The sequence below is a fragment of the Acomys russatus genome, chromosome 5, assembly GCF_903995435.1.
Source record: "Acomys russatus chromosome 5, mAcoRus1.1, whole genome shotgun sequence".
In the NCBI taxonomy this organism is placed as follows: Eukaryota; Metazoa; Chordata; class Mammalia; order Rodentia; family Muridae; genus Acomys; species Acomys russatus.
Window position 1 is genome coordinate 7,592,820 of NC_067141.1, and position 26,485 is coordinate 7,619,304.

The 26,485-nt window shown below is 50.8% G+C and overlaps 1 protein-coding gene across 1 annotated transcript; it reads right to left on the minus strand.

Annotated features, from left to right (window-relative positions):
• Nucleotides 1-621: 621 nt before the first annotated feature.
• Nucleotides 622-26,474, minus strand: Mvp (major vault protein). Its single transcript, XM_051145290.1, has 15 exons — nt 26,412-26,474; nt 15,502-15,651; nt 15,163-15,358; nt 11,221-11,344; nt 10,473-10,604; nt 9,387-9,481; nt 8,943-9,179; nt 6,594-6,875; nt 5,422-5,666; nt 5,147-5,344; nt 4,335-4,721; nt 3,453-3,569; nt 2,714-2,840; nt 1,114-1,302; nt 622-771 (listed from the first exon to the last, which is right to left on the minus strand). Coding segments are annotated over exons 1-15 (2,613 nt in total). The 5' UTR covers nt 26,414-26,474; the 3' UTR covers nt 622-639.
• Nucleotides 26,475-26,485: the final 11 nt, after the last annotated feature.

The following is a 26,485-nucleotide window of genomic DNA, read 5'->3' on the forward strand; positions in this document are numbered from 1 at the left end:
TGCCCCTGGCAGGGTCCTCTTCCCCTGCTGTCAGCCTTTTCTAGGAGGGAACAAGTACACAGGTGCCAAGCGCAGGCCTGGCACACCTGCTGGTACTGTAGGCTGCTGGTGAGGCCGGCAGGTGGTGCCAAAGGAGAGTCTCCAACGACAGGCTCTGTACTCTGAGGGAGACTCCTCAACTAGGTGGCCAGGGTTCATGGGAAAACTAGCTGTGAGCTGTTGCAAGTGTGGGAGTGGTCCCAGGGGTGCTCGCCTGACAGACCCCTCCTACCCCACCTGGCTCTCTGCAGTCTTAAGGACAACAGGCTTGAAAGGCCATGCCTTCTATGCTTAGCATTGTGGCTTCAGGTTAGTTTCCTTAGAGACCGCAGTGAAGTGGTCTCTGGTAATTGTTTTCAAAATTTGAGGGGTACCCCCTCTTCACCATTAAGATCTCCTGTCACCCAGGCTAGAGGTAAGAGGGGAAAAGAAAAAAAAAACTTAAATGCCTAAATTTGTCATTTTATTTTAGCCACTGTCAGGGCAGTCAGTGTTGACCTAAGGCACAGCATGGCTGCTTCAGAGCCTGGAGAAGCAAGCTTTCCCTGGTTTGGGGGGAAAGGAGGGGGAATGTTGGGGGGGGGCGCCTGGGCCACCAGATTACTTTGGTGCTGGTGGCTGACCATCAGAGCCCAGCCCTAGCAGCCCAAAGGCCGTGTTGAAGAGGTTGACAGGAGAAGAACCATCTGTGATGAGAGTGGATTTCAGGCCCAGGGACTGGAGAAGTTTCACCTGCAGGGTGGGAGGGTAAAAGTCAGGCAAGACGACATTGTCAGAAAACTGTCTGTTTACCTCAGCTGCGCCCTTCATCCATAGGGCGCCACCCTTCAGAACAGCCCCCCACTAAACCAAGTGGTTTTTGAGGTGCCACCCTCGCCTTGAGGCACCGATGGCTCACCGGTTACCATACTCCTAGCAGGGTCTAGGACAGTGGCTGGTGTGGCATCACATGGTGCTCAGCGACAGGCCACAGGGACAGTTCCCTCTCAGCCCATTTCCCCACAGCCGCTCCCCTTCAGCCTTCTCGGTTCCAAGGCAGACATCCACTCTCCTCCTGTGTCCGTCTATTCTTACCTGCATCTCCGGACCAGCCACAGCCAGGTCCCTGATGGTGCCAGGGCCCAGAGCCTCTGTCATCTCCTTGAACTTCTTTGCCTCTATGTCGGCGAGCTGCTGTGCCTTGCTCACCTCCAGCTGCAGCTGGGCCTGCGCGTAGACCAGTTCCTGCTCCCGTACTTTCTTCACTCGCTCCAGCTCAGCTTCCTAGAAAGGGAAGACCAGCTGGCTTTAGGCTATAATCTGTTGTAGTTAATTTTAATAGTTTTTTCTTTTTTAAGATTTATTTATTTATATGTATACAGTGCTCTGCTTGCATGTACTCCTGCAAGCCAGAAGAGGGCGCCATATCACATTACAGATGGTTACAAAGTTACCATGTGGTTAGTGGAAATTGAACTCAGGACCTTTGGAAGAGCAAGTGGTTCTCTTAACCACTGAGCCATCTCTCCAGCCCCCTGTAGTTAATTTTAAAGAGTGGCCTACTAAATATTTATTATTAAGCTAATTATTATTACATGGTATTTTCTTTTTTTTTTTTTTAAAGATTTATTTATTTATTATGTATACAGTATTCTGCCCAAATGTACACCTGCACACCAGAAGAAGGGACCATATCTCATTATAGATGGTTGTGGGCCACCATGTGGTTGCTGGGAATTGAACTCAGGACCTTTAGGAAGAACAGACAGTGCTCTTAACCTCTGAGCCATCTCTCCAGCCCTACATGGTATTTTCTAACCCTCTATCAAGCAATGAAAACACAGACACCTATGTATTTTAGAATAAGCCTTTGCCTGGGGCAAGGCAGGTGTTACCTCCTAAGCCGTCCTCCAGGAACTCCCCGTCTCCATGCCACTCCATCTGCTTCTAGTAATTTCTAGCTGGGCCACCTCCCATCCATAATCCCAAATATTTCCTAATGCTCTCCATCTCTTTCTGTGAGGAACTTCAGAATTCCTTCTCTGGGCCCACATGACTCTACTCCTGTCCCATGTTGATTCTCCTCCTTCCTCCGTCCCTGCTCCCCTCTTCCCCCCTCACCCCCAAGATCCTCCCTTCAAAGCCCTGGAACCTTCACTCTGCCCTTTCCTTCTGCCTTGCTCAGGTATATTTATATTCAGCCAATCAGAGAGGCAAGGTTCAGGGCAGTAACAAGATCTGGAGGAGCCAGCAATTAGCATCAGACTCCATCAGCCCAGGCTCCAACAGTCATGTGACCCAGGAATTGTCCAGCGGGTCACCCAAGCCAGCAACCCCGAGGGAACAAGCTCGGCCACTGTTTCTCATCAGTGACTCTTGGGAAGGAGTTCCCTCATTCAAGCCTCGCTGTAAAATGGAGGTGACACACACCTCAAGCATGAAATGAGGTCACAGATGTGAAAGCCACAACAAAGGGGCCAATGCTCCAGTGCTCATTAGTGGAAAGACCATGACAAGGATTACTGTCTAAGTGCACTGCTACAGGACAGGGGACTTTGTAGACCCCGGGGAGCCTGAGCCATGCTCCCTCAGGCTACTCAGTGGGTACCCCACTTGGTTTGAGGGCCTTTGATGAACAGGCCTCTTCCGGGTCCCAATGCCCCACCCTTCCAGCAGCATCAGCCCCTCAGTTTACCGTCTCAATGGCTAAGGCCTGTGCCTTTAGCTTGGCCTGCAGCACAGAGCCCTCTCCTTCGATCCGCGCCGCCTCTGCCCGGGACTCGGCCTCTGCCTTGGCGTTCCCAGTACTCTCCACAGCCATGCTGCAGTGGAAACAGAGTTGAGGAAAGCCTCGAAGAGAAACCCACTCACCCAGGGACTTGAGTGGAGATGACATCAAGTCATGAGGGTCAGAGGACAACTTGTGAGAGTCAGTCCTGTCCTGGAACTATCTCAGGCAACTCAGGTCATTGGGCTTGGTGGCAAGCGCCTTTACCCACTGTCTTCTTGCTGGGCCATAATTTTTAATTTTCTTCCAATACTGGGGATGGAACCCAGGGCCTTATGCATACTGACAAATGCTCTATCACTAAGCCATATCCTCAGCCCTTCTGATGGTTTGATTTATGCCTTGGAGCATGCTCTGCTTGCCTCTCACCCCAACCCCTGCCTGAGCTAGCAGCTTTTCCAATACCCTCAGGATGGCCAGTCTTTCCACCTCCATTAAAAAAAAAAAAAAAAAGATTTATTTATTATTGATACAGTGGTCTGCATGTACACCTGCAGGCCACAAGAGGGCATCAGATCACATTATAGATGGCTGTGAGCCACCATGTGGCTGCTGGGAATTGAACTCAGGACCTCTGGAAGATCAGTCAGTGCTCTTAACCTCTGAGCCATCTCTCCAGCCCCTCCAGTGCCATTTCTTGACCCACCTCATAGCCTCAAGTTCCAAGAGTTCTTTGCGGGCCTTTTCGGCTTCTGACTGGTCCAAGATCTTCTGCCTCTCAAGCCGGCCACGGGCTTCCTGCTCTAATCTCTGAGCTTCATGCCTGGGTAACAGTAGGGACAGATGAGATGCTAGCTGGGGGGGAGGGTGCCAGAGCTGAGAAAGGAGTACCCGAAGTAGAGGCTGGCCCTGTCCTCCTCCCCAAGCACTCAACATGCACTGGAGCCAGAACAGTGAGCAAGCTGCAAGCAGCCATGGCGTGACTCTGGGCCTGTGGAAGACAGACAGGCCTGAAGCACTGTCCCATGGGAAGCAAACAGGCTGGAGGGCTTCTGGACATCGGTGAGCACCTGGGAGCAAGTGGGTGCATGGCGAACGGTTTTAAGAGAAAGTAAAAGGCTCTCCAAGGAAGTGACCTTGGGGCCGAGAAGTTCCAAAGGCCCAAGGTGAGGAGGGGACTAAGCTGAAGACAGGGGACAGCGAGGCCAAGCCTGGAAGGCCCTGAAAGGGAGGAGAAGCCACAGAAGCAGGGATGGCCTGCTCAGTCTTTTTGTTTTTTATTGTATGTGCATTGGTGTTTTGCCTGCATGTATGTCTGTGTGATGGTGTCAGATCTTGGAGTTACAGACAGATGTGTGCTGCCATGTGGGTGCTGGGAATTGAACCTGGGCCCTTTAGAAGGGCTCTTAACTGCTGAGCCATCTCTCCAGCTCGGCCTGCTCAGTTTTAACAGTCATGCTGGGTACAGAATAAACCCCTGTGGAGCAGATGGCAGCAGGAAGACCATTTGTAAGTGCCACGTTACTGTGATTCAGGTCTTGGCACTAGCTGAGATGCTCCCCCTGCCCTGGTCCCATGCATCACTCACTTGGCTGCTGCCTCCTGGGAGTTGGTAGTAATTTCAATGGCTAGCTGGACGCTACGCTGAAGGGCGTCCCGGGTCCGCTGATCCACGGGCTCCACTGACTGTACATCCACGCTGCTGACCACCAGCCCATTCTGGGGAAAGGTTGCCTGGTCCCGAGCCCTGGGCAACAGCGTGCCGTCGGGACCCGAGTCTTCTGACATCTCAAAGCCAAAAACAGCCATGCGAATGATACGGGCTGAGTTCTTGTGGAAGTCATCGAAGGTGACAGAGGCCACAGCACCCCGGACTCGGGACGCAATGGCCTTGCAGGCGTCACCCACGAAGTCAGGCACGGAGAAAAGTTTCGCTGCCTCTTCCGGGTCATTCCGGTCTTTCAGCTCAAAGTGCCTGTGACCAAAAAGCCCGGAATAGGTAAGCTATTTTCCCACAAGAAAGATACCCTTTCTGAGCGGGATTTCAACACCTTTCTCTGGGGGAATAGGGGGGATGGACAGTAGCTCCTACAGTGGAGATGTTCACTTGTGTCCAGCAAGCACCTAGGCTCCCATGGAATCCTCCCAGAGTCTTTAGGGTAGAGATGCACATTCTCCCATTTTTACAGAAGATGAAATAGAGGGTTTGAGGTGTTAAACCCCAGGACACCCCATATGCGGCAAACCAAACCTTGAAATCCAGGCAAGACGGCTCTGAGGCCTATGCTTTTCTTAACCGTCACCAGGCCAGCACCCTCTCTGCCTTGGTCACAGTGCTAGCTAGCTCTTCCGCTCTGCACCCCACGGTGAGTGAGGACCAGGGAAAGTCCTCAGCCTCACCAGTTGTAAGCAAGCTGCAGCTGCAGCCTGGCATGATCTGCAGTTTCAATGGTGATGACGTCAGTAAAGAAGTCAGGTCCCAGCAGCAGACAGAGTGCACGGCGGGCGTGAGGGCGCTTGGGCCGTCCGGCAGAAAGGGACAGCACCGTGAACTGCTCCTCGGGATCCAGTGACACCAGCTCGGGCCCAAAGACCACGCTGTGGAAAGAGGTGACAGTCAGACGCCCTGAGAGCTTCTTCCCTCGGGGCCCCTCAGAAGCGATCTGCTCGCTCACCGGGCTCGCTTGGCTCTGTAGTCGTAAACCTGCACTGCCGCGTTGTGTGGGACCCGGTAGCTGACCACTCGAGTCTTGTTCCTCGGAGCTGAGGGCTGAAGAACCTTGGCTGTGCTCTTCTGCCCCCTGTCTGCCAGAGGGTCGTGGCCCAAGTTCAGGAGCTCCTCCACCCCAGGAGGCAGCTCCTTTTCCCATAGGACCTCATCCTGTGTCAGCATGTAGGTGGTTCCGATCACAGCCCGCACCTAGGGAAGGGGTTTTTAGAGGGGGAGTTTGAGCCGACCCTGCCCAGGGGTAACACGGTGCCCTGGTTAAAGGAGATCCCTGCAGGGAGGCCGCACCCAAGCGAGGCTGCCATCTGCTAGGTGTTTCCTTCAAGCTACACTTCTCTTTCCTCATCTGTACAATGGGTCAGCTGGGGTTTCAGAAAGGTGAAGGGTTCACAGGTTTCTGTCTTGTTTTGTTTTTTTGAGACAGGGTTTCTCTGTGTAGCACTGGCTGTCCTAGACTCGCTATGTAGACCAGGCTGGCCTCGAACTCACAGAGATCCACCTGCCTCTGCCTCCCAAGTGCTGGGATTAAAGGCGTGCACCATGACTGCCCTGGCGGGGTACACACATTTAATCCAAAGAACAGCACTTGGTATGTAGTAAGTGCTTGATATTTTTTTTTTTTTCCAGGGTTTTCCTTGCTGGGAGCAGCGTGGTGGGCATCGCAGCCACAGGTGTCATCTCAGGACACATCTCATATACACCAGCACTGCCTCAGACTCTGAACCATTTTTCCACTAGATTCTCAGGGGAAGAGCTGGCAGTGTCATCCTCAGTGAAACAAGGTCAAGGTTGTAGGTGAAGCAGCAGCAGTCTACCGAGATGTGGGCCGCATTCCGCTCAGGCTTTTATGCTAGGACCACATCTGCAATAAGGCATGAACGCCTCCCTGTCCTAAAGCCTTGCTTATTCTTTCGGCTGGAGTCTCTAAAATGTAAAAATCAGATATTTAGGACAGAGATGGCAAATGAAGTGTGAAATGGCCTCACATCTGCCAGCCAGCCACCTGGCAGCTGCTGCATATGCTATTGGAGTCTTCTCCCCCACCTGCCTCTTCCCATTAGCATCACTTGCTTGCCCAGAGGAAGCCACCACTGGTACCTCCCATCCCCCAGCTGGTACCTTCCCGGTCTTGACATCCTGCACATAGATGCCCTCGTTTTGGTCCAGCGGGATAGCCTGCCGCTCCTCCACCACCTCCACCTTTGCAGAAGGCACGTATTCCAGGGGCCCACGGATGAGCCAGCGGTCTCCGGCCTGGTGGGAGACCTTCTCCTTGCCTTCTCCCTCCTCCAGGGGCTGCAGCGCCCTCAGTAGCAGCCCCTGCTGCTCCGACAGCACATAAACATCCTGGATGCCTCGTTCCAGCCTCTCCCCCGGCTGGAGGAAAAAGGACTTCTCTCCCTAGTGAGGAAAGGGGGAGGTTAGGTCTTGGAGAGCCACGCTGCCTCAATATAGCCTTCTGGCTTGCCACCCACTATGTGACCTAGAGCCAGGTCTTCTTGTGGTACGGTCCCATCCCCATGCTGTGCTGGGCTTGTGTTGAAGACAGAAGCCCAAAGGATACCCCTATCCTAGCCTCTGTCTGTCTGTGCGGACAACTGCTGGCATCTCAACTGGTCAAACTTGTAAATGATCAGGGTCTAGGTCCTCAACAGTTAAGAATTACCCTAAGCAGCCGGGCGGTGGTGGCGCACGCCTTTAATCCCAGCACTTGGGAGGCAGAGGCAGGCAGATCTCTGTGAGTTCGAGGCCAGCCTGGTCTACAAAGCAAGTCTAGGACAGCCAAGGCTACACAGAGAAACCCTGTCTCAAAACAAACAAATAAACAAAACAAAAAACAACAGCAAAAAAACAAAAACAAAAACAAAGTGAGAACCCTGTCTCTCTCTCTCTCTCTCTCTCTCTCTCTCTCTCTCTCTCTCTCTCTCTCTCTCTCTCTTACACACACACACACACACACACACACACACACACAAAAGCTAAACCAAAGAATCTCCAGAGAAAACAAAATGGTCATAAAGGAATATATATATATATATATATATATATATATATATATATATATATATATATATATTTGTTGCTTTTCATTTCTCTCATGGCTTGTTTTCTTGATATGGCGGAATTTGAGGGTGGACACACTCAAAGTCACACTTAGATTCAAATCGAACCTGCTGCTGCTGCTGCTATGGGACCAGACTGGTTTTGAAGTTCTGGACTCCTGCATCCGGCTCCCGAGTAGGTGGGACTGCCAGCACATGCTTCATTGGCTTTTTTACCCTTTGAGAAGGGCGCTTGCTGTATAGCCCAAGTTGGCCGCAAATTCACAGCCACATTAAAAAAAAAAAAAAGAAAGCTATCCATCAAATGATAGACATTTAGGCTGTTTTGTTTGTTTTGGAAACAGAGTCTCATTAAGTAGCCCTGGCTGGCATTCAGAGGTCCACCTGCCTCTGCCTCTGCCTCTGCCTCCTGAGTGCTGGGATTAAGAGCATGCACCATTGTGTCCTACCCTACAAGGGTTGTTTTCACTGCCTCCTCCGACCCTTCTGTTTTCCTTTTTAAGATATGAGCTCATGTATCCAGGGTGGCCTAAAACTCACTGTGACTCTTGAACTCCCAATCTTTTTTTTTTTGTTTGTTTTTTGTTTTTCGAGGCAGGGTTTCTCTGTGTAGCCTTGGCCATCCTGGACTCACTTTGTAGACCAGGCTGGCCTCGAACTCACAGCGATCCGCCTGCCTCTGCCTCCCGAGTGCTGGGATTAAAGGCGTGCGCCACCACGCCCGGCTTCTTTTTTTTTTTTTAAGATTTATTTATTTATTATGTATACAGTGCTCTGCCTGCATGTGCACCAGCAGGCCAGAAGAGGGCACCAGATCACATTGTAGATGGTCATGAGTCACCATGTAGTTGCTGGGAATTGAACTCAGAACCTCTGTAAGAGCAGTCAGTGCTCTTAACCTCTGAGCCATCTCTCCAGCCCTGAACTTCCGATCCTCCTGCCTTAAACTCCCTAGTGCATCGACACACCTCGCTTCTGGCTTTGCTTCCACGCTGTCTCCAAGGAGCGGCGACAACAGCCTTGTTGAGTAACTTGAGCAGAAATCTCATCCACACAGGCCCTAAACTATCGGGTCCCTGCCTTTGCAGAGGCAGTTTGCTGAGCCCCGTTCGTTCTCACAGGAGACAGTGGAGGGCAGAGGACAGTGGTAGGGGTGTGATATTGTATACAGTAGGACAATGCCTCACACTATGGGGGAGCAAGTCCCAGGAACCTCAGGGGAACTAGGGGAACCAACAGGACAGTGTATCAGGAATATACACCTAAGCATACAAAAACACTGAAGGTGTTTCCGGAACACTTGTTTGTTTGGAAGAAGTGAAGGGAGGAAGGTTAACAGGCATCTTGTGGCTCAGAGGTCTTGATCCTCCCAGGCTCTGGGGGCGGGGGCGGGGGAGCAGCTTACCTTGACAACACGCTTTTGTCCCAGCTGGTTCTTGCCATCAGGTCCCATTGGGTCAAGGATGACACAGTAGTGCCGAGGTCCCAGGGTGGTAATGGGCACCACTCCCAGCACCTCCTCATAGACGTCTGGCACGTGGGCTTCTGTGTCCTGTACCGTCACTAACCACTCCTCCCCAGTGCGGTGGGCCACTCCCCGAAGGTCCTTGAAGTTCTGCAGTGCCCGGAGGTGCAGGGCTGTCTACAGGAGAAGACACAGAACATCTGTGGAGGCCTCCCTCCACTTGCCCTCTGCTGGTACCATAGGCTGCTAACTGATCCCAGTTCTCAGGGACAATGCCTACCTAGCCTGGAGGATGCTACAGGCCTCTCCCCTGAAGATCTGAGCTAATTTCTCTTGTGACCATCGGGATCGTGTCTATCCTTGTCTGTTTCTCTGAGCACGTACCTTTTCTGTAAGGATCACAGCGTCCACCAGATCCAACACCTCTTCGAACACAGCTGGGAGATAAGCACCCACAGATCGGACCAGCCACTCCTCACCTGGGTCATAAGCAGGAAGGAGTCAAGCATAAACAATCACCCACCAACACTTCTTCACAGCCCAGATAACAGGACCAGCTGGGGTTTGAAGGCAAAGAAATGCCACTGCCCCCAGAGCTGAGCACTGACAAGGTCCTTGTACCTGCTGCTTTTTATGAGGGCAGAGGAAAACTAACCTCTGTGCCAGAAGAATAAAAACAAACAAAACAAAGGGGCTAGAGAGATGGCTCAGTGGTTAAGAGCATCACCTACTCTTCCAGAGGTCCTGAGTTCAATTCCCAGCAACTACATGGTGGCTCACAACCATCTATGATGAGATCTGATGCCCTCTTCTGTAAAGCACTCATATGCAATAAATGAAGTACATTTAAAAACAAACAAACAAATAAAAACTTTTAGAGGCTGGGTATGGTGGCATATAGCCATAATCCTGGCACTTAGGAGGTTGAGGTAGGATTGAAGGTTTTGGGCTAACCTGAGCTACACATAAAGTTTGAAGCCATTATGGACTATATGTTTTGGTTTGGTTTTGAATTTTGGTTTTTCTAGATAGAGTTTCTCTGTGTAGCCTTGGTTGGTCTGGAGCCTCTTTGTAGACCAGGCTGGCCTTGAACTCACAGCCAAGACTACACAGAGAAACCCTGTCTTGAAACAAACTAAAAACAACAACAAAAACAAACAATGAAAAACAGACACAGGCTGGGCAGTGGAGGTGTACATCTTTAATCCCAGCTGAGGCAGAGGCAGAGGCAGGTAATCTCTGAGTTCCAAACCAGCCTGGTCTACATAGAGAAACCCTGTCTCAACTCCACCTCCCCAAAGACACAGACAGACAACCGTGGATATATGTGCGCATGCACACACACACACACACACACACACACACACACCAGGGGAGAACCCTGCCCCGGCTCCACGCAATTCCTTTTGCTTGCTCTGCAGGGAGGGCCCTTCCTGCCCACCCACCAGCAGTGCATCTTGTCGATCCTACCTGTCACCCTTTCCTTGCCGTCCCGGTCAAAGCATTCCTTGCGGGCCCTCAGCCGCAGCGCCTGGTTCTGTTTGATGACAGTAGCCTGAATGATCTCAACAACCTCCACCTCCTTCTGGGGGATGTAGGTGCCTGGGGAAGGAGGAGGAAGCCAATGCCGGCAGTCAGAGATGCCAGGGTTACGGTAGGAAGGCAGGAGGAAGCCAATGGCGGCAGTCAGAGATGCTAGGGTTATGGTAAGAAGGCTGGAGGAAGCCAATGCCATCATCAGAGATGCCAGGGTTATGGTAGGAAGGAGGAGGAAGCCAATGCCAGCAGTCAGAGATGCCAGGGTTGGAAGGAGGAAGAAGCCAATGCCAGCAGTCAGAGATGCCAGGGTATGGTAGGAAGGAGGAGGAAGCCAATGCCGGCAGTCAGAGATGCCAGGGTTAAGGTAGGAAGGCAGGAGGAAGCCAATGGCGGCAGTCAGAGATGCCAGGGTTATGGTAAGAAGGCTGGAGGAAGCCAATGCCATCATCAGAGATGCCAGGGTTATGGTAGGAAGGCAGGAGGAAGCCAATGCCAGCAGTCAGAGATGCCAGGGTATGGTAGGAAGGAGGAGGAAGCCAATGCCGGCAGTCAGAGATGCCAGGGTTATGGTAGGAAGGCAGGAGGAAGCCAACGCCGGCAGTCAGAGATGCCAGGGTTATGGTAGGAAGACAGGAGGCCCTGGCGCAGACGAAGCCCAAAGGACAGAGACATAACTTACCAGGTCCCTCAAACAGCCACTCATCTCCTGCCATGACTTTGTCCCCATCCTTATTCTCAAAGTCCAGCAATGCCTTAAGATGCAGGGCAGTGTTGGGCAGGACCACCTGCAGTGGCGTGATGTCCTACAGGGAAAGAAGGGTTCACACCTGGCACCCTGGAGGCCAGAACCCACAGCAGCGGTCTCTGGGAGGTCCACACTACTGTGGGCCAAATCAGGGCCTTATGAATGCTGAGCAAGCGCTCTACCACTGAGCCACACATCCAGCCCCACAGCATCCATTTTTGCGCACCTCCATTAAAATCCTAGTGCAATATACAAGGTAGAGGTAGGCCCAAGGCCACGTGGTCTGAAGAATCAACGAGGAAGCCGTTGCTGATGAACCAAGAACACTATGCTCTGGTGAGGACAAGAGTGAGGAGAAGACCTCGTGGCAGACTGGGAGAGACATCTAGGAAGCCGAACAATCGCAACTGCAGGTCCTTGTCTGCACGACAGCAGTGGTTCTCAACCTGTGGGTTGTGACCCCCGCCTTGGGGCCATATATCAGACATTTATGTTAAGACTCATAACAGGAGCAAAATTAGTTATGAAGTAGCAATGAAATAATTTTATAGTTGGACGTCACCACAACATGAGGAACTGTATTGAAGGGTCGTAGCGTTAGGAAGGTTGAGAACCACTGTTGGGGACAATAGGCCATATGGCCAATGTTCAGCCATCTTGTCCAAGTCTGCACCTTTAAGTCTCTGTCTTTCGCAGAGCCTGCCTTTCACCAGAAACTAGCTGACCCTGTTGTGGGTCAGCAGTTAGACTAAAGACAGATAGAGATGGAGCAACCCTGTTATGGTTTAGCAGTTAGACTAGACAAAGATGGAGCAAGATACCCTGTGGGGCAGGACGTTATGACCCTGCCTGGAATTCCCTGTGCTTTGAGAAAAGCCTGCAGTTAGGTTGCTATAGCAATATGCTTCCCTGCCTTCTGACTTATAAAAGCTGCTGCCTGACTAATAAAGTTTGAGAGTTTGATCAATCAGACTTGCTCTCCTTCTTTGTGTCTTGCATTTTCCACAGGTGAACTTCCTCCCGAGTTTTAGTCAAACCCCGCAGGCCGGGGCAAACCACAGCTCTAGGAAGTGTTTGAAAGTACGAACATCGAGCTGGGCATAGTGACACAGGCCTATAATCACAGCACCTGAGAGATGCCAACAAGGGAAGCCAAGAGTTCAAGATCACCCTCAGCAGCACAGCAAGTTCTAGGTCAGCCTGGCCTACAGGAGACCCTGCCTCACACAAACAAACATGCAAACAAACAAACAAACAAACAAGCAAAAAAGGAAGCAGTCTACATAGGAAAAAAAAAAAGCCTATGCAAAGCAGGTTTTAATGTTGTGGCTTTGCTTTCAGGGTTGCCTTGTAGGTAGGTCACAGGGTTCCCTCCTGCAGGAAAGGAGAGGGCTTACAAAAACAGATGAACCTAAAAGTCTGTAGCAATGTCTTTACAAATATGACTTGATTTGGTCTTTGAAAATAATCTAAGAGAGGCAGGGAGGCAAGACTTTCAGGCTCGCTGTAGGTGGGGCAAGCACACAGCTCTTAAAGCATGCAGTCAAGACATGAGCCTAAGTAACGCCCATGGCCGCCGTGCCAAACTGGTACTTGTGAGCCCGAGGCTTGAGAACTGCCACATGCGCAAAGCCAGTGTTGGTTTACATAGAGAGTTCTGGGCAAGCCACGGTTACATGGATAGACACTGTCTCAAAAACACACGCACAGCCAGGCCATAGTGGTGCACACCTGTAATCCCAGTACTTGGGAGGCAGCGGCAGGCAGAGCTCTATGAGTTTGAGGCCAGCCTAGTCTACAGAGCAAGTTTCAGGACATCCAGAGCTGTACAGAGAAACCCTGTCTTGAAAAACCAAAAAAAGTAAAATAAATTAAAAAAAAAAAAAAAAAAAAACCAAAAAGCCCCCCAAAGCAAACAAACAAACAATAAACAAGAATAATAATAACAACAACAAAATAAAAAAAAAAAAAAAAACAAATAAAAGGAAGGCCAAGCTGTTGCCATGGTCATGACGAGGGAGGAAGCTGAATCAGAAAATGTCTCTAACGCCATTAGAAAACCCTGCCCACCTCAAAGAATATGGTACCATGGGAGAGTATGAATATTGATTCAGCATGGAAAGGCCCCTCTCTGTGGATGAACCTTCTTGGAAGGTTTGTAGGGGAGCAGCAGTTACACTGAGGCAGGCATGGGGAAGCTTTGGTCCTCAGGCCACAGGGCTTCCTCAGCCCTCCTCACCCAGAGCGGGAGGCAGAGGAAAGACAAGGGGACAGAGTTTTTAGACTCTTCACTGGGTTTCGTTTTTTTGTTTTGTTTTTGTTTTTGTTTGGTGGAAGGGGTTTCTAGGCAGGGTCTCACTCTGGAACTTACTCTGCAGACCAGGCTGACCTCGAACTCAGAGACCTATGGGTGTGCCCCTGCCTCCTGAGAGCTAAGATCACAGGTGTGCACCGCCACCGCCCAGCTCACTCAGATTCCTTCCTTTTTTTTTTTTTTTTTCCCCCGAGACAGGGTTTCTCTGTGTAGCCTTGGCTGTCCTGGACTCACTTTGTAGACCAGGCTGGCCTCGAACTCACAGTGCCTCTGCCTCCCGAGTGCTGGGATTAAAGGCGTGCGCCACCACCGCCCAGCTCACTCAGATTCTTTTAAAAATTTGCTGTTTTAACCATTCCTCATTGTTTATTGTGTCACTAAGGTTTTTATCTTATCTATATCTGTGCGTGTGTGCAGATGGGCATGAATTCCTGGGCACATTTAGAAGTTTGAGGACAACTCAGAGGAGTCAGTCCTGTCTTCCTTCTCCCCCCAACAGTTTTGGGGGGCTGACCTTGGCTGTCGGGCTTATGAAGCAAATGCTTTCACCTGCTGTGCTACCTCACTGACCCCTCATCATGATTACTGTCCTTCTCCCCAGCTGTGTGCACCCCCATGCACTCCCGGAGGCATGCTATTAGGCACTCAGGAGCAAGAGGCACTGATTAGGGCTGTGGACATAGAGCACTTACTTAGCATACACAATGCCCTGAGTTCTATCCTTAGCACTAGAAAATGCATAAATAAATAAACCGGAAAACTTAAAAGTGAGCTGGCAAGGTTGCCCAGTGGTGAAGGTACTGCCAAGCCTTATGACCTGAGTTCAACCCCCAGGGCCCACATGGTAGAAGGAAAGAGCTGACTCCTGTAGGTTGTAAGTTGTTTCCTGACCTCCACACACAATTTGTAGCATGCATGCCTTCCACCCAAATAGGTAAGTACATAAGATGTAACGATAGCATCAAAGGCGCTGGTCAGTAGAGAGAGTCAGTTTAAAACCATGAAATAGCTGGGCGTGGTGGCGCTCGCCTTTAATCCCAGCACTCGAGAGGCAGAGGCAGGTGGATCACTGTGAGTTCGAGGCCAGCCTGGTCTACAAAGCGAGTCCAGGACAGCCAAGGCTACACAGAGAAACTCTGTCTCGGAAAAACAAAAAACAAAAAACAAAAAACAAACAAACAAACAAACAAAACCCATAAAATTCCGAGCAGGTAAAGGTGGAACTATTAATGAATTTCAGCGGCCATCCTTGCTTGGGAACTCAAGCCTGAGGGCAATGTGGGTGAGGGTTTGGTTGATGGTGGTCCATGTCCGGACTGCAACAGCCACAGGCATTTAGACATGGGTCTTATGAGACAGGGCGGGCCTATCTGAGGTACGTGTGGAGAGCAGGGTAGTTGGAATAAAGAGTGAGTCCACTTCGCCCCTGGTGGAAACCCGTAACCATCCCTCTTCCTCAACTCTTCCAGAGGCCCTGTGTTTCCCTGTTGGAGGGCAGCGGGGAGCCCTAGGAGCAAGGGTAGAGCAGGCAGAGTTGGCTTCAGGGAGGAAAATCCAGGTACCTTTTCCAGCACCTCCCCTGGGTACAGGGGGAAGGGGTCCTGGGCCAATCGGATCTCCTGGTCGGCGTGCCGAAGTCGGACTTGTCCCGTGGTGTCAAATAACACCAAGCTCTGGGCATCCCTGGACACGGGGTTGGCCACGATGCAGTAGTGGCGTGGGGGGACTGTCACCATGCGCACTGGGGCAAATAGTACCCTGTTGTACGGTAAGAAGGGATGTGAGGAGCCAGGGTGGTGGTCTAAAGGGGGCAGAAAAAGCAAGAGAAACCTCCCAGCCACCCAGTTAAGGGTCACTCCTGCCAGCCAGGCTCTCCTCAGCTGGGACAGCTCTACGCCAACCTCTCGTTGTCTTGCCGGATGTAGGTCTTTGGTCCAACCTCCACACGGGACACATTGCTGTTCTGGTCCAGCACATGGATGTAGTGGTATGGGGGGATGCGGATGATAGCCTCTTCAGTTGCCATGGTGAATCCTAAGCCCCGGGCTAACCTGATTGCAGCACGGAAAAAGGACAGGTAGGGAAGACAAAAGATAAACACAGGGAGCCGGGCTCAGTGGCCCGCACACTCTTAATCCCGGCACTTGGGGAGGCAGAGGCAGGAGGATCTCTACCAAGTGACTCTAGGACAGCCAGGGGCTTTTGCTACACAGAGAAACCTGTCTGGAAAAACCACCATCACCACCACCACCACCACCACCACCATCACCATCATATATTTCATGACATGTATATTTGCTTGCATGAATTTATCTGTACCGTGTGCTTGCATACAGGAGCCCTCAGAGGCCAGATCCCCTGGAACTGGAGTTAGTGGCACACGGGTGCTGGGAACTGAACTTGGGTCCTCTGCAAGAGCAGCAAGTGCTCAACTGCTGAGCCATTGCTCCAGCCCCACCTATGTACGTACGTACGTATGTATGTATGTAATTTATTTATTTTATGTGTCTGAATGTTTTGCCTACATGTATGTATGTATGTATACTTCGTGTGTACCTGGGGACTCTGCATGGGTCACAAGAGGGTGTCAGAACCCCTGGAGTTGGAGTTAGAGGTGACTATGAGCCACCCATATGAGCTGGGACTCGAACTTGGGTCCTCTGCAAGCACTCTTAACCTCTGAGCCACCTCTCTTCATCTCGCACAGCTCTTCCCGCCCCACCCCCACCTCTGAGCCAGAGTTTGACTCTACAGCCCTGGCTGCCTCTGAGCTCACAGTCTTCCTGAGCTCCGCCATGCCTGTTCCTCCTTTGCTTGTCCCCACCTCAGACCTCACCTCTGCTGAGAACTGCTTGCTTCAGTTACCCACAGAAGCCAAGAGGTACTGCCACCTTTCCCTCTCTCCTGCCCACTCCCTCCCTGCGCTACCTGTAGATCAAAGGTCTCCAGGTCCTAAGGTGCACCAGGCCATTAGGCCAAGCTGAGTGAGCAGATCTCTCTGGGACACAGCTATGTGGCCTTCCTCCTGCACACGCTGGGGAGCCATGGCTCTGTGAAGCTCGCTGGCTTCTCCAGAACCAAGCAGCCTTTTTTTAATCCCATGGCTCAAGAAGGCCGGGCTGTCTTCAGATGTCCGTCTGCACCCTTCATCTTCCAGTGCTCTATCTAAGCAGTGCTGAGGTGAACCTTTCCAAAGTGGGCCCCCGCCACAGAAAAGAACCAAGTGATGGCCCCATTGAAACAGGTAGATTCATAACACAGCAAAGCCCCCGAGCCTCACCCTGCTCAGCTCCCTGGCCTGTGAACACCCTCAGTTCCTGCTGTCACGAGACATAGTAGGAGTAGGTGTGGAGAGGGAAAAAAAAACCAGCAAATGGGTTTATATGGACCCACTCTACTGGATTTACCTCTGAATCCTGGCCGCATTCAATGTGTGGCTTATTTGTGAATGTCACACACCCTTAGCCCTGCCCATCCTTACACCCAGTGTCCCTTGGACTTTGGACATGTCTCTTTGAGCCAGAAAAAGGCAATTAAGTTTGCTAGGCAATGCAGAGCCTATGGCCCAGAGACTATGCCTGAATGCCTGAACTCCTCCCTGTGTGTGTGTGTGTGTGTGTGTGTGTGTGTGTGTGTGTGTGTGTGTATACAGTGCCTGCAGAGGCTGGAAGAAAGCTTTGGATTTCCTGGAGTTAGAGAAACAGGCAGTTGTGGTCCCCTGCAAGAGCAGCAAGTACTCTTAACTGCTCAGCCATCTCTCTGGCACCTAGAAATGCCCTGTATCGTCTGTCTGGACTGGCCACATGTAATTCTACCGACCGGGGCTAGTGCAGCTGCGAAAATAAATGGTTACTTTTTTGTTTCTTTGTTTTGTACAGGATCTTGTTTATGTAGCCCAGACTGGTTTTAAACTCTGTCTTCCGGCTTCAGCGTCCTGAGTGCCCGGGTTACATCCACATGCCACCATGCTTACACAAAGCAATTTTGTTTTGGCAGTATTGAGAATGTAACCCAGGGCCTTCCTTGCACATACTGAGCAAGTGCTCTACCCCTGAGCAAACCTACATCCTGTCCCGGTTAGATTTTTGTCAACTTGACACTAGCTAGATTCAAATGGGAAGAAGACTGCAGCTGAGAAGATGCCTTCAAGAGGCTGCTCATGGGCAAGCCTGCGGGGCGTTTTCTTGATAGCTCATTGGTAGAGAAGGGCCCAGGGACCACTGTTGCTAGGACCACCTCTGAACACGTGGTCCCAACCACTGTTGCTAGGACCATCTCTGAACAAACACGTGGTCCTGACCACTGTTGAAAGGACCATCTCTGAACACGTGGTCCTGGGTGGCTAAGAAAGTAGACTCAGGGCCTGGAGAGATGGCTAGCTTAGCAGTTACGAGAGCACTGGATGTTCTTCCAGAGGACCTGGGTTCAGTTCCCAGCACCCACATGGCAACTCATAACTGTCTGTAACTCTAGTTCCTAGGGTTTATGACACCCTCACATCGGCATACATGCAGGCAAAACACCAATGCACATGAAATAAAAATTAAAAAAAAAAAATTAGGGAAGAAGGAAGGAAAGAAAGAAAGAAAAAGAAAGAGGGCTAAGCAAGTCACCAGGAACAAGTCAGTAAGCAGCACCCCTCACGGCCCCTGCCCTTCAGCTCCTGCCCTGACTCCCCACATGATGGACCCAACCTGTAAGAGTTAATAAACAAGCTCCTCCCCAAGGCATGTTTCCTCATCACTCGATCACAGCACAAACTAAGGCACAGTCCCAGGAGAAACTTCAATTTTAATTTGAGGGGCTAGCAGTGTGGCTCACCAGTATAGCACTGGGTCCTAGGCTCAGTCCCCAAAATGGAGGGAAAAGGGAAAAAAAAAATCACTTAAAACTTAAATAGCCATTGTGGCTGGTTGATCGTATTTCGCCATTCTGGATTCTTTCTATACCTCTAAGTGGTTGTAATCAGATAAAGACTGAGAGTCAGTCATTTGGGGTCATGGCATGTGGTACTGTCAGACTAGAGCCCTGCCTGAGGCAACGGCTAATTTAATTTTTATTAGTGTTGTTACTACTAGTAATTGTCCTAACAGAACTGAGGACTGGCGTCACAAGTGGTAGACAAAAATCTCTTTTTAGCACTGAGTTATACCCCCGGCTGGCCTTTTCTTCTCTAAAGGTAGTTAGAAGCACAGTCAACGTTGCTTAGGGGCCTGGATGTGGAAGGCTTGGGCTGGACCAGGGATGGGGCTCAGCTGGGAGAGTGCTTGTCTTTCATGTTCAGTTCCCAGCACCACAAGAACTGGAGTGGTGGCTACCATTGGCCATGCCATCACTCAGAAGGTAAAATGGAGCATCAGGACTCTGAAGGGACCCCTAGTTACATAGCAAGCTTGAGACCAGCCTGGGTTATACCAGACCCCATCACGGGACAAAAACAAAACCTGAAGACACCGAAAACCAAAAAAAGAACAAAAAGCCTTTGTTTGTTTGGGGTGTCTACAGGTCCATACAGGGGCTCCAGGTCAACCTTGGGTGTTTTTCTTCAGGTGACACCTTCCTCCCCCCCCCCCCCCCCCCCCCCCCCCCCCCCCCCCCCGATTTTCCCAGACAGGGTTTCTCTGTTTCTCTGTTGTAGACTTGGCTGTCCTGGAATCGCTGTGTAGACCACGTGGGCCTCGAAGTCAGAGACTGGCCTGCTTCTGCCTCCCACGTGCTGGGATTACAGGTGTGCGCCCCATCATTTTTTATTTTTTTGAAACGGGGTTTCTCCTGTAACCTTGGCTGTCATCTCCATTTGCAGGATCCGCCTGCCTCTGCCTCCCTGAGTGCTGGGATTACAGGCAAGAGCTACCACGCCCTGATTTTTTTTTTTAATTTGTTAAATTATATTTACTTAGTGTGTGCCAGAGTGCCTGTGGAAATCACAGGGCAGCTTAAGAAAGTGGAGTTAGTTCTTCTTCAAGCACATGGGCCCCAGAGGTCAAACTCAGTTTTTCGGGCTTAGCAGCAAGTACCTGTACCTCATGTCTCCTGTCCCATCTTGGTTTCTTTTTTTTTTTTTTTTTTTTTTTTTTTTTTTAAGAGAGCCACACCACCAAAGAAAAGAAAACAAAACCTCTCAGTAGGATCCAGCAGCTCCAGGGATCTGTCTTCATATCCCCCAGTGGGGCTAGAATCATAGTATTGAGCTTTTTGCTTTTTTTCTCCATAAGATTTTTTTATACTTTTATTTTATGTGCATTGGTATTTTGCCTGAATGTACGTCTTGTGTGAAGATGCCAGATCCCCTGGAAATGGAGCTACAGACAGTTGTGAGCTGCCATGTGGGTGCTGGGAATTGAACCCACGTCCTCTGGAGGAACTCTTAACCCCTGGAAATGCTTTTAACCACTGAGCCATCTCTCCAGCCCCTACCATTTTTAAATTTAGGTGCTGAGGTCTGGAAACAGGTCCTTTCACATGAATGACAAGCACTTTACCATCTGAGGTGTTTCCCTGGCCCAAGGCTTTTCTGGTATGCTTCCCAGGCATGACGGGTAATGGTTGTTGACAGGAGACAGTCCTCAGGGCTTGTCTCTAAGAGGACTTTTCAGATTAGGCTAATTGATGCAGGAAGACCCAGCAGAACCGCCACGCCAGCCACTTGGGGGGGCTTGGGGTGCACACCAAATCAAAAGGAGAGAACAAGTTGAGCACCGGCATTCAGCCTCGGTCCTGATTGCTAGCGGGCAGCACGGCCTGCTGCCACTGGGTCCGGCTGTCATGCCATTACACATGGTGATGGCAACTTCAAAGGGTGGGGAAAAAAAAAAGTCCTAGCCAGGCGATGGTGGCACACACCTTTAATCCCAGCACTCGGGAGGCAGAGGCAGGTGGATCCCTGTGAGTTCGAGGCCAGCCTGGTCTACAGTGTGAGTCTAGGACAGCCAAGGCTACACAGAGAACCCCTGTCTCGAAAAACCAAAATCAAACAAACAAAACAAAACAAAACAAAAACCCAAGTCCTTCCTGAAGTGTGGGGATTTTGTTCTTCAAACACATAAAGTAACAAACACACACCCTGACGCTTCCTCACAGGTGTGTTGGGCTTGACTGAGATGTTTTCCTGGGCTCCCTGTTCACATGAGGCTAGGTTCCCTAGTCTCAGGAGGGCGGCTTTTCCAGTCCCAGAGGGGGCCCTCTGACCTCCAGGCTCTCTCCCTACTCTGATCCCTCTGCCCTGAGTGCTCCCAGCCAGTGCTCACCCGGCTCAGCTTTGCTTCTATCCCGGTTGCTCCACAATATGAAAAGGGGCCCTGGTCTAGGAGAGAAGCATTCAAGACTCTGTAAGTTGGGGTGACCTAAACTATAACCCAGCTCTTTTATTCGGGGGGTGAGGGGGAGGTGTCTCTGGGTAGCTCTGGATGTCCTAGAACTTGCTCTGTTGAGCAGGCTGGCCTTGAATCAGAAATCCACCTGCCTCTGCCTCCCTGAGTGCTGGGATTGAAGCCGTTCATGGCCGCTACAGGACTCAGGACTGTTTTTGGATGGGTGACCTTAGACGAGCCCTTTGTTCTTCCATCTCCCTCCTCAATTACAAAACTGGAATGACTAACCGTCTTTTCCCAGCACTGTGATGACATGTTTGTACAGAAAGCACCGGGAGCCAAGCCTGGCTCCTTACCAGTGCTGTGTTTACTACTGAGAATAGACAGGGCCCAAGGCCCAATCTTCCTAACCCAGCGAGAGGGGTAGTCACAGCCTCCTTCCCCACCTGGCATTAGGGCTTAATCTTCACTTGTCTACTGGTCAGGAAGGAAGTAAATTACTCATCAACCTAGCCCGCCTGTTGGAGACACGCCTCCCCCCCCCCCCCCCCCCCCCCCCCGCAGAGCTTCCCACAGTTGGAGGCAGGGTCCCTCCAGGGGCTCCTCTGCCAGTTCGCCCGGCCAGGAAACCAGATGGACAGAAGGAAGGGCCTGGGATGCCAGCAGGGTTTGGAGGCCCCACCTGGAAAGAAGGGAACCATAGATGGTCCTCTGAGGTGGGAGTAGGTTCCAGGAACAGCCTCTATTGGCTCCTTGCTGTACAATGCTCTACTCCCCAAGCCTGAGGCCTCTTCACCATCTGTCACTCCAGCTGGGAACAGTCAGGGGGCCGGAGAGCCTCTCCCAGCTCAGTGACTCAGCAAGAGTTTTCTTCAAAGCTGATCAGGCTGGGTTCTGGCCTGGCTCTGAGGCCGAGCTCCTGCTTCAGGACAAGAGTCCCGTTTCACTCCTGTCCACTCCCCTGCCACACCTCAGAGCTCCCCTTCCACTAACACCACCAATCAAATTCCCTTGGAGCATTGCCCTTCTGCCTCGACCCTGTATTTGTGACAAGTCTCACACTCTGGTGGCTTACTAGATGATGTGTACAGTCCTAGTTGTTTGTTATGTCAGGGACCTCAAAAGACATGGGTGGCACTTACCTTTAATCTCAATATTTGGAAGACAGAGGTGGGAAGGTCTCTATGAGATAGAGGTCAGCCCGGTCTATATAGTAAGTTGGAGGCAAATAGGGCTACAAATTGAGACCTTGTCTCAAAATAAACAAGCCAGTGGCAAAGGATCTATCCTATGGATGGTCCTGTCTCAGGTCCGGCCCCAACTCTTGCCCGCTGCGCCTCTCCTCTCCACTGGGTACTGAGCACTGTTCCCTGCCAGCTCTTGGGTACACACCTGGTCTGGTCTGATCATGAGGCTGCAAGTGGCAGGAGCCACGGCTAATCCTAACTCCGCAACAGAAGCTGGGTTCAGTTTGCTGTTCAAAGAGGGGTGTGTGGGCCAGAGCACAGCTTAGTGGACTGGTCTCCAGTACACAACACAATATAAGACAGGCTCTTAATTGTCGTCTTTTTAAAGACAGGTTATAGCCCAGGCTGGCCTTAAGTGCATGACAATCTTTCTGCCTCAGGTTCCCGAATGCTGGCATTATAGAGTGAACCACCATGTTTGGGTTTTTTTGTCTTTGTTTTTGTTTTTCTTTTTGAGCCAGAGTCCTCAGCCCTAGAGAGTGGATTACTATGAAGTCCATGATGGCCTTGAACTCAAAGCAAGTCTCCTGCCTCAGCTTCCTGAGTGCTGGGAATATTGGCATGGGCCACTATTTTTTTCTTTTTTTTTTGGTTTTTCGAGACAGGGTTTCTCTGTGTAGCCTTGGCCATCCTGGACTCACTTTGTAGACCAGGCTGGTCTTGAACTCACAGCGATCCGCCTGCCTCTGCCTCCCGAGTGCTGGGATTAAAGGCGTGCGCCACCACGCCCGGCTTTATTTTTTTCTTTTTAAAAAAATTATTTATTTTATTTGCATTGGTGTTTCGCCTGCACGTATGTCTGTGTGAGGATGTCAGATCCTCTGGAACTGGAGTTTCACACAGTTGTGAGCTGCCATGCGGGTGTCAGGAATTGAACTCAGGTCCTCTGGAAGAGCAGCAAGTGCTCTTAACCACTGAGCCATCTCTCCGGCCCTGGGCCACCATTCTTGGCTTCATTCCATGTCTGATAACTCGAAGGCAATATTGATGTATCAGCCAAAATTAATGTTGTAAATCAGCACATTGCAGACATTTTCAGGCTAACCTTCCCACGGCTGGCACGGTGAATCTAAATACGCAGTGCCTGTTTCAAAGTGACCACACTGCACTCCTGGCCTGTAGGGAGTTTTTTGTTTTGCTTGTAAAGACTCATTATTATTATTATTGCTGCTGTTATTTTGTTTTGAGACAGTCTCTTTCTATAGCCCTGGCTGTTCTGGACTTGTAGACCAGGCTGGCCTTGAACTCACAGTAATCCGTCTGCCTCTGCCTCCCTGAGTGCTGGAATTATAGGTGTGCGCCACGGAGCCCAGCTGATCACGGATATTTTTCTTTCTTTCTTTCCTTTTTTTTTTTTTTTTAATATTTATTTATTATGCATACAGTATACACCAGATGACATTGTAGATGGTTGTGAGCAAAGTTCGAGGCCAGGGTTACACAGGGAAACCGTGTCTCAGAAAAACAAAATAAAGCCCGAACAGCAGGAAATGCCAGTATTGTCAGGCCTCTGTCATAGCAACCTTAGCACCGAACCACTCCTAGGAACCAACCTTCCTCTGCTGACTGAAAACAATGTTGTGAGTGTCCTAAAGCTACAGGTTTAGGAAGACGAGGGCTCATCCCAAGCAGTCCAAGCTCAACAAATCAGACTGCATCTGAGTGCAGAGACCCCCCTCCTCCTTTCTCTGGCGGGAATGTAGTCCAGGCTGGCTTTGAACTCAGTATGAAACTGAGTGACAATGGCCTTGAACCCCTATTATGCCTTCAGGAGAACGAGCGAGCGCACCATGTCAGTGGCAAGCCCGTCCCAGCCCTGTGACTGCACCCTACGTTGAACAGCCCCTCCTCCTGCGGCTAACAGTTTCTATTGCCCTGCCATCAACAGGCACCACTGCTGCACTTCCTAGCTTAACGATTAACACTGCCACAGAGTTCGCTCTCCTGTCCCCTCTGATAAGAACCCATCTGTCCCCACAGCCTGAGCCCCTTCCTTTTTCTTTATACACACTTCCAAGTGCTGAGATTACAGGCCTCTGACACTACACTCAGAACGTTTTATTCATTCTGCAACCTCTGTCCACCCTTCCCTGCCTAGCTTCAAGTAGCTCCCTTTGTCCCCACCTCTGCGCTCTTGAGCCAGAGAACGAAGGCAAAGGTGGTGGCCTGGCTCAGTCACCAGACAGCCGCCCACTTTGGGTGTAAGAAAAGATGCACACTCAGTATTAGCAGGGACCATCCTTCACAGAGCCCTTCGCTGATCTCATCTGCCACCATGCTGGTTCTGAGGTTAGCAGTGATGCTCGGCAGCAGTCTCATTAGCCCCTTAAGAAACAGCCTAAGCAAGTGGGCGCGGTGGCGCATACCTCTAATCCCAGCACTCAGGGAGGCAGAGGCAAGAGGATCTCTGTGGGTTCGAGGCCAGCCTGGTCTACAGAGCTAGGCCAGGACAGCCGGGGCTACATAGAGAAACCCTGTCTCAAAAAAACCAAAAAAAAAAAAAAAAAAGAAAAACGGAAAACTCTTAACCAATCCGTGCTATAAAACTGTAACATAGGCATGCCAGCCTAGGGAAGGCTAGAATGAGACCCTGGGAAAAAAAAAGAAGAAAATCTTACCCCGAGCTGTGGCCCAACTAGGCCACTTTGTGACAAGGGAACAGCTTGGTGGCCTCACCATGTGCCAAGTGGCTCTGCCACTTACAAATGAACTCCAATCACCAAAGTGAATCCTGTGCACACTAGAAGCAGGCTCAGAACCCCTGATCTAGATCAAAGGTTTCTCTCCTAAACAAGACTTGACTGGGACTTTTTTATTTTACCTTTTCTTTAGGTGTATTTCTGTGTCTGGTTGGGTGTACATGTCCCAGGGGTCCACAGGCAGGAAGCACAGGACATGAGAAACAACTGCCCAACCACCATCTCTTATCAGAGTTGGGCTCCAGGCATATGTCCCATGTCCCCAGAAGCTCAGGCTGGTTGTTCAGTTGAACTTCCTATTTACTTAATTCCTCTTTCTCCAAAGACTCTCGTTCTCACTAAACTCTGCACCTTCTGGAAACCAAGCTATGCTAGGCACTGCTTAAGTGACTGGCCAAGGCCCATGGTTGGCACAACCCTGCACAGGGCAGCAGGAAAGCCTCTAAGGCAGGTATAGAAGGGAATCAAGGTTATGTCATATATGCCAGTTACCCAAGGAAAGGTGGAGCCCAGGTCCTCAGGGAAGTAAAGCCGAAGATGGAGTTTGAATGAAAGCTGTGCCTTTCCCTACCTGGCTTTTATTTATGACAGGGCTTACAAGCTCAGGCTATGGTGAATTATCTCAGGCTGGCCTCAAGCTCTGGAGACCCTCCTGCCTCCGCTGCCCAAGAGCTGGGAACTGTGTCTGCAAGGTTCCCCTAAGTGTTTAACGAAAAATGTGCCAGGTGTCGGGCAGTGGTGGTGCAGGCCTTTAATCCTAGCACTTGGGAGGCAGAAACAGGTGGAGTTCCATGAGTTCGAGGTCAGCCTGGACTACTGAGTGAGTTCCAGGACAGCCAGAGCTGCTACACAGAGAAACCCTGTCTCAAAAAACAAAAACAACAACAACAAAAAACCAAAACAAAACAAAAAAAAAGAAAAATGTGTCAGGGACGGAATACTGAGGCTTAGACATACACTGTGCCATCAAGCTACATTCCATCGGTTTGGAGAGTCCTTGCCTAAGATGCACGCAGCCCTACGTTCCAGCCCCAGCACTAGATAAAATGGAGAGTAATGGCAGACATCTATGCTAGCATTCACTCAGGTGGAGGCAAGAGGGCCAGATGTTCAAGGTCACTCTGGGCTATACAGAGTTCAGGACCATTTAGGAAACAAGAGCCAACCAGAGAACAGAAAGAAAAAAGCCGTGGTCTCAGTATGTGCCTGTGTTGGCGAGGGACTCCTGGGCTCCCGGCATCCTCCTGTTTCAGCCTCCTTAGTAGGCAGTAGCACACACGTGATTCTGGGCCTCACCCCACTCTTCTGTGGGACCCTGACATCAGGTGGGCCTGAGGCTTGGGGAGGAAAAGTGTCTCTAACCTCTGAAAACTCCTAGAAAGTGAAACCACTCAAATCAGAGCTGACAACGCCCTCTTTCCTGCCCTTTGTGGCTGAGGTGTTATTGCCTCCCCCCTCCCAAAAAAGTGGCAAGAAAGCAGGAGAGCCTGTGGGACAGACCCCTAGTTCTGGGTGGGAGTCTGGTGTCCGGACAGGGTTGAGATGTTGTACTCACATTTAGCAGGGTAGCTGGCTGCTGCGGGCCACAGGTCTGGAATTCCCTTCACCGACAGACACACTCAGGATTAC